The following is an 8,256-nucleotide window of genomic DNA, read 5'->3' as shown; positions in this document are numbered from 1 at the left end:
GTGGAATTAACGAGTTAACCAGTTACGAGGAATTAGCGAGCCTTTATTTTCTATAAATACCCACAACTTTCCTTCTCAAACCACACACACAAACTCACAAAACACACCCTATCTCAAATCACACTCCTCACCAAAATACTTTTCAAATTAGAAGATATTAGAATTTATGTGGGTGAGACTTAAGTCTCGCCACATATAATTCCAGTATCTTTCTTTTTTTTCTTTTTTTCTAGTTTTTATACTATGAGGAAGTAGCAAGTCCCGCTTTTCACCAATTTAGAAAATTTGGAAAAAAAAAGAAGAGAAGAAGATATTTGGAACTCATGTGGTCGAGACTTACGTAAGTCTCGCCAAATGTGATTCAAGCATCTTTCTTCTCTTCTTTTTTTAGTATTTTTAATATTTTCGTCGTAATATCGTCGTTAGTTTACGACTCTTTTACGACGATTTTGGCTTACGTGGAATTAGCGTGCCCCGCTTTTTTAATTTCGTCGTAAAGTCCTCGTGGCCTTACGAGGTGTTTACGACGAAATCATCCTACGTGGAATTAAAGAGTGCCTCCTTCGTCATTTACTTTACGTGGTATTTACGTCAATTTACCTTACGAGGTCTTTACGACGATTCTGTCCTACGTGGAATAAACGAGTGCCTCCTTCGTCATTTACTTTACGTGGTATTTACGTCAATTTACCTTACGAGGTCTTTACGACGATTCTGTCCTACGTGGAATAAACGAGGATTACGTCGTACATTCGACGTCAGATTACGAGGAATTAACGAGCAGTACGTTTAAATCCCTAAAATCCGAAACCCCAAACCCCAAAACCCCATATTCCTTATCTTCTACTTCATATATTCCAAACCCCATCTTTATTTTCATTCCAAACCACAATTCCCACATTTACTTATTTATAAAACAAACTCCCACAATTTCTTATTCATAAAACAAACTCCCACATTACCTTATTCATAAAACAAACTCTCACATTACCTTATTCATAAAACAAACTACACAAAATCAAATACATCAATCGGATACATCGACATTCTCGTCATCACTAGAAATATCATCATTTTCATTAAACTCGTCTTCTACAGCTTCGTCTGTGGCATCATCGGTAAGATCTTCGTATTCGTGATTATGCGGATCAATGAGAAGGATGTCATCAACTTCTTGTTCAGGTTCCTCGACTTCATTTATCTGTTCTTCTTGCAATGGTGGTTCTTCTCCACTGATGATTCGTCCTCGAGGTGTAACTTTGATCACTGCTAACCAATTTATACCCGAATCTCTCATCCGAGGGTATGGAAGGAAGCTAACTTGGTCTGCTTGTGAAGCTAAGATGAAAGGCTCGAATTTGTTGTACCGACGTCCACCGTTGACATCAACTACACCAAATTTGTTAGACCGAACACCTCTGTTGACGACGGGGTCGAACCATTCACATTTGAAGATGACGCATTTCAGCTTCAGTATCCCTGGAAATTCGACTTCAATAATCTCCGTCAAGATCCCGTAGAAATCTGTTTCCCCTTTCACAGATATTCCATAGTTACTGGTCGTCCGCTGTCTACCATACTCATATGTGTGAAAAGTGTAGCCTCGTGTGAAATACATCTGTGATGTGGTGACCTTTACAAGTGGAGATTGAATTACTTTGTGTAACCACTTAGGATAATCTGCATCGTCGTCATAATCAACCTGCAAAAATAAAGAGAACATTAAAATACAAATCATGTATGAAAAATAGTTTGAGTTATAATACTTGATTCCGCAACCACTTAATGAAGTGCTGATCTTTCCTTTTGTCTACGTCACTTGTGGATATACCAGGAAATGTTTCTTCGACTTGAGAAACAAATAGGCTGTAAAATTAATCACATTTCATAGGAATGAATCTCTTGCAATTATATAATTAATTATATGTGTTTTGAAGTGTCCATATATGTTACCTTTCAAAATAACGCATCAATGGATCCTCGCAATTGAGTAGAATATAGGTGTGTGCACTATGAGCGTCTTGTTCACTCGACCACCAAACCTCTTTAGACTTCCCACCGAGTCGTCCAATCTGGCTAAAGATGTCTGGAACACCAGCAACTGCATATGTTGGCGCAACTCCACCATCATCATATCTTCTTGGAGCTCTTCTACGGGTACGTACTTTTGACGCAAAGTAGTACGATGTGAAGTGAGAAACTTCTTCCGTCAAACTTCCAGCAATTATAGAACCTTCAACTTTGGCGAGGTTCTTTGCTTTTCCCTTCAAATATTTCATGGCTCGCTCATACTGATACATCCATCCGTAATGTACAGGTCCACGAAGCAATGCTTCATATGGGAGGTGGACAGCTAGATGCTCCATGACGTCAAAAAATCCAGGAGGAAATATCTTCTCCAAGTTGCACAATAAGATGGGAATGTTCTCCTGAAGCTGTTCTACAACTTCTTCTTTAAGAGTGCGTGTGCTCAGATCCCTGAAAAATGCTCCAATGCCTTTTATATTCCAAAAACAATTAAACACATTGTTAGTCGTATATTATTTTGCAAACTAGACCGTTATAAAATTATTGTGATATAAAACACTACGAACCTGCAAGTGCTTCATGTACGTTTGTTGGAAGTAGCTCCGCAAATGCAAAGGGCAGTAGTCGTTGCATAAAGACATGACAATCATGACTCTTCATCCCAGAGAACTTTTGACCCTTTTCAACACATCTAGAGAGATTTGAAACATACCCATCGGGGAACTTCACTTCTGATGCCACCCAGTTGAACAACACCGACTTTTTTTCTGAAGACAGTCTGAATATCGGAACGGGAACTTGTCCATTGCTTTTAATATGTAACTCGCTTCTTGAGCAAATATCCGGCAAGTCCAACCTCGATTTTATGTTGTCTTTTGTCTTCCCTGGGACATTCAATATTGTATTCATGATGTTCTCAAAGAAATTCTTCTCTATATGCATCACATCGAGGTTGTGGCGCAGAAGAAGATCCTTCCAATATGGCAACTCCCAAAATATACTCTTCTTGTGCCAGTTGTGATGAACACCGTAAGAATCAGGCATATTACGAGGGACATGCCAATTACCACCCCAACGAACTGTTTCGTTAGCTCCGTAGTAGTCGATTTGTGCTTCAATTTGTTCTCCAGTTAGATATGGTGGAGAAGTGTCTCTCACAACCCTTTTGTGCCTAAACAAATTCTTGTTTCTTCGGTAAGGATGGCCAATGGGAAGAAATCGACGATGACAATCAAACCAACTTGTCTTCCTACCATTCTTCAGTTGAAACGCATCTGTCGTTCCATTACAATATGGACAAGCTAATCTCCCATGTGTAGTCCATCCAGACAACATCCCATATGCAGGAAAGTCACTTATGGTCCACAAAAGCATAGCTCGCATCGTAAAATTCGTCTTCGTTGAACAGTCATACGTCCTCACCCCTGTTGACCACAAATCCTTCAACTCTTTTATCAGTGGTTGTAGGAAAACATCCAGGGACCTTTTTGGATGGTTCGGACCAGGTATCAATATCGTCAAGAATAGCAACTCCCGTTGCATGCACATCTCCGGTGGCAGGTTGTATGGCGTAAGAAAGACTGGCCACAATGAATATTGTCTCCCTGACATTCCGAACGGACTAAATCCATCTGTGCATAATCCGAGATACACATTCCGGCTATTGCTAGCAAAATCCGGATGTACTTTGTTGAAATGTTTCCAGGCTCTTGCATCTGATGGATGAGTCATCTCACCATCCGTCTGAGTATGCTCGGCATGCCATCTCATCTTTGCAGCAGTCTGCTCTGATTGATACAATCTTTTCAATCTGTCTGTAATTGGTAGGTACCACATCCTTTGGTACGGTACCCTATTACGTCCCCGTCCTTGCGGCTTGAATCGTGGCTTCTTGCAGAATCGACATACTTCTAGCTTCTCATCATCTCCCCAATAGATCATGCAGTTGTCGATGCAGACATCTATCATCTCCGAAGGCAACCCAAGACTATAAACTAATTTCTGAATCTCATAATAAGAATCAGCAGACACATTGTCTTCCGGCAAATACTCTTTAAACAAGTCCGCCCATTCGTTCATGCAACTTTCAGGTAGATTGTGATCAGTTTTAATATTCATCATTCTAGCAGCCAACGACAATTTAGAGAGACCTTCTCTACAACCACTGTAAAGTGGTTGATTCGCCGCGTTTAACATTCCGTAAAACTTTTTTGCATCTATATTAGGTTCTTCATCTTCATCATGAGCTACGAATGCATCAGCTACCATATCATGAACCCTATCATAATCTACCATCTCCTCCTGATGGTAACTATGTTCATTATGCAAATGATGATTAACCGGTTCTTCCTGAAAATTGCTATTACTACTACTAGCTTCATTCTGATCATAATTATAACCTTCCCCATGTTGAAACCAGATATAGTAATTTGGCGTGAAACCTCTATTTATTAAATGCTTCCAAACATTTTCACGGTTTGCCAATTTCGAATTGTTGCATTTCCGACAAGGACAGAACATCTTACCACTTTCTTGGGCGAGCGGTGTTGAATCTGCTTGGTGCATAAATGTCTCCAGCCCCGCAAGGTATTCTTTCGTCACTCTCCCGTTAGCATCTCTATGCATATACATCCAATTCCGCAACTCGTAAATAGTCCCAGAGCCAGCCATTTTTTTTTCTTTCACGTTTTTTGTTGTTGGTGTGTTTAAAATGATGTTCCAACATCCATATTTATAGAAAATTTCGAATCTGGTAGTTGTAATTTTACTATGAAATTACGACGAAAATTAATTGTATGGCCAAAAAAAAAACGTGAGCCACCTACCAAGTTGGTGGATTCAAAATTTCCTCGTTAAGTACACGTAAAATATTTCGTCGTAAAGCACTCGCGAAATTTACGTGGCTTTTACGAGGAAAAACTATTTCCTCGTAAAAGCCACGTCAATTTACATCGTCTTTACGACGAATATTTTTTGTCGTTACCTTACGACGAAATAACGATGCTTTTCTTTCTCAACGTACTTTCCTCGCAAAATCAACATTTTTTTACGAGGATTATTTTTCCTCGTTAAATTTTCTCGGTAAAGATACGTTTTCTTGTAGTGTTAGAAAGGTTAAGGACATAACCGGATAAAATGTGTATGAAATGTTATCAATTTAATAACCTCAAAATCAAAGCTATTTACTTAATGTTAACTCCAAACTTGGCTAGATAGCAAATTCACCCATATAAGAATACATGTAAACAGTTTCTTGGATTCACTGTTTTTGTACGCATTTGAAAGATGGGCCAGCCGTCTTTAATTCCCCTAACTCCTGAGTTTTAATTATGTGATGGAGATGAGTTTCACATGTCTTTCCCCATCACGACTACAGCATAATCCTCCTTCTGTTTCATTTGTTTCATTTTTGGTTTTTGCAGACAGGTTAAGAAAACAATTAATCTTATACATTTTCTATATAAAAATACAATTATCTATACAATTAACTATATTTCAACAAATAAAAAAATAATTTATTTAATAAAATTAATAAACTTTGTGTTGAAAGTCAAAAACAACACTTATGTTGTAACGAAAAATTTCTCTACAACGACGCTTAATATAAAACGGAGGAATGTATACTCTTTTGGTCAAATAAATAATACTTTTTCTAAATATAAAATCTAGAGAGAGAAGGTCTTCAGATAGAGAAAGAGAGAGCAAGAAAAAAACAAAAGAAGCCAAAGAACTGAAGATGGCTGAGGGAAGATTATGTAACAGAGATGGCTTGATCTTGACGGCAATGGTGTTAACGGAGTTTTCTAACGTCGGAGTGAACACTTTGGTTAAATCGGTGACTTCCAAAGGACTAAGCCCATTTGTGGTTCTTGTTTACTCCTACGCTTTTGGATCTCTTATTCTTCTTCCACTTGCCTTCTTCTCCTTCAGGTTTTCTTCTTTCCTTTGACTCTGTTCCCAAAAATTTGATAAGAACTTGTTCTTATATAGCGTTATCATCTCTACAGATCAAGATCTCTTCCTCCGTTGACTTCCTCAGTTCTTTACAAAATGGGACTTCTTGGTCTTATTGTGTAAGTTCTTTTATTTGGTGACCGTACAGTATCATTAATTTAGCAAGAGATGGTAACTGTATGCATAATGTATATGAGCAACCTAATTAATTCAGGATTTTATCTTCACATTATAAGTTGTTAAGTTCTTATTAAAAGAACTAGACAAACTTTATTTGAAGCATTTCTATGACGATAAATTCAAGCAAATTATTTTTCTTCGATCAGTATTTTGCAAGATTTTTTGTTCCCTTACTTTTTAGTGTAAAGAAGTATTCTTACTTTTATTTTTGTGTTTGTTTTTTAATTTTTTTTTTGAGAATAAAACAGAAGTGCAGCACAAATCGCAGGGTACAATGGGATTAAATACAGCTCACCCACTTTATCTTCGGCCATGAGTAATGTTAATCCTGCATTTACCTTCATCCTCGCCATAATTTTCCGGTAATTTATTTCCCACATATCTCAAATACTTGCTAATTGAATGAAATCATTTATTTTAATAGAACGTTGGTTGAGTTTACTTTACAAGATGCTTATATCTCAAGGCATCCCATCCAATAGAAAGCTTGAAAGTTTCCATAATGTTGTTAGTTGAAAAAAGGGAAAAGGGGAAAAAAAAATATCTGTTGACGAGAAAAACAGATCTCCTTATTGTTTAAGTCTTCGCAGAAGTCAATAATTACGGGCCCACGCGATTTATTTAGCTTTTAAATGGATTTTATAATCTAATAATGAAACTTGTGTACAATTTTTAAAAATCACTGAAAACGTGTTTAGAGGATTTCTAAAAAGGACAACAGACTTTTATTTATTTAGTTACATGTCCATTAAATTATACTGTATCAACGAAACAAAGAAAATGAAAATAGTATATATATATATATATTATGTATGTATGTTGGGTACGAGGCAGAACTAATTGGTTAGCTATCGACTAACCACTTCTCGTTTAATAACCTTCACACAATCATTTTTCTTTATAATAGAACAAGAAATAAAGGATAGACAAGTAGTGTTTGTACTAACTTGGACTTTTTGGTATAGCATGGAGAAAATATCTATAAGAAAAGAGACTAGTGTAGCCAAAGTGTTGGGAACATTATTGTCTATAATAGGTGCACTTGTGGTTACTCTGTACCACGGTCCAGTGCTTATGTCTTCACACTCTGATTGGGTTATTGGAGGTGGCCTTCTTGCTCTTCAATACATCCTTCTCTCCTTCTCTTATCTTGTTATGGTACGTACATTACATCTTATATATTAATACAGTCAGCAAGATATATTATATAAGATAACTCGGGTATTTATAGGCGCACACAATGAGTCGATATCCATCTACGGTCGTTGTAACGCTAGTACACAATGTTTGCATTCTCACTGTGTGTGCATTCGTTAGTCTTTTAGTCGAGAAGGATGACTCGAAGGCATGGATCATAAGATTTGACGTCACCTTGATCAGCCTTGTTGTAGTGGTAATTCTTACATAAATATGTGAAATAATATTTGGCCTTAGATGTTTGTTAATTAATTACTCGTTGTTCTTGGTCTTGAATCTTGATGATGATATACGGGATATACATTTTTACCATAGGGTGCTTTGAATTCGGCATACTATATTATACATACATGGGCGGTGAGTCACAAAGGACCGGTGTACTTGTCGATGTTCAAACCGTTATCTATATTGATAGCAGCCGCATCAACTACCCTTTTTCTCGGCGAGACGATCTACCTTGGAATGTATAACACATAACTTTTGCTTCTATTTGTCTATAGTAATGTTTTTAATCTCATTATGCTAGCTAATATCATCTCTCAATTTTCTTGCTATGTTTGAATAACAGTTTGATAGGAGGAATATTGATAGCAATAGGATTTTACATGGTATTGTGGGGAAAGGCCAAGGAAGCCAAAGTGAACATACTAGGAAGCATCGAGTCGCCTCCTTCACAAAAAGCTCCTCTTTTGGGAAATTAAAAGCTACTAAATATGTTTACATTATACAACTAGAGATTTTTTAAATTTTAACAACAAAGCATTCTTCTACTATCTCTCTTTTATATGTTTTTGTTTTTATTTCTTACTTTATTGTTTTCGATTATATTTATGTAACTAGGTTAAGATCCGCGCCTTGCGCGGAATGAACGTTATATATAAAAATTATTTTATATAA

General features: G+C 36.9%; 1 protein-coding gene across 1 annotated transcript; it reads left to right on the top strand.

Moving 5' to 3' along the window:
* The first annotated feature begins 5,318 nt into the window (after positions 1–5,318).
* LOC103863960 (WAT1-related protein At5g40210) lies at positions 5,319–8,256 on the top strand. The gene is made up of 7 exons (XM_009141728.3): positions 5,319–5,958; positions 6,036–6,101; positions 6,411–6,524; positions 7,128–7,320; positions 7,394–7,555; positions 7,675–7,823; positions 7,928–8,256. The coding sequence occupies exons 1-7, from the start codon at positions 5,765–5,767 to the stop codon at positions 8,058–8,060; spliced, it is 1,011 nt and encodes a 336-aa protein (XP_009139976.1). The 5' UTR covers positions 5,319–5,764; the 3' UTR covers positions 8,061–8,256.

The sequence above is a fragment of the Brassica rapa genome, chromosome A04 (genome assembly GCF_000309985.2).
Source record: "Brassica rapa cultivar Chiifu-401-42 chromosome A04, CAAS_Brap_v3.01, whole genome shotgun sequence".
Classification (NCBI taxonomy): Eukaryota; Viridiplantae; Streptophyta; class Magnoliopsida; order Brassicales; family Brassicaceae; genus Brassica; species Brassica rapa.
The sequence above is the reverse complement of the archived record's forward strand: the minus strand, read 5'-3'. Positions and strand labels throughout refer to the sequence as shown.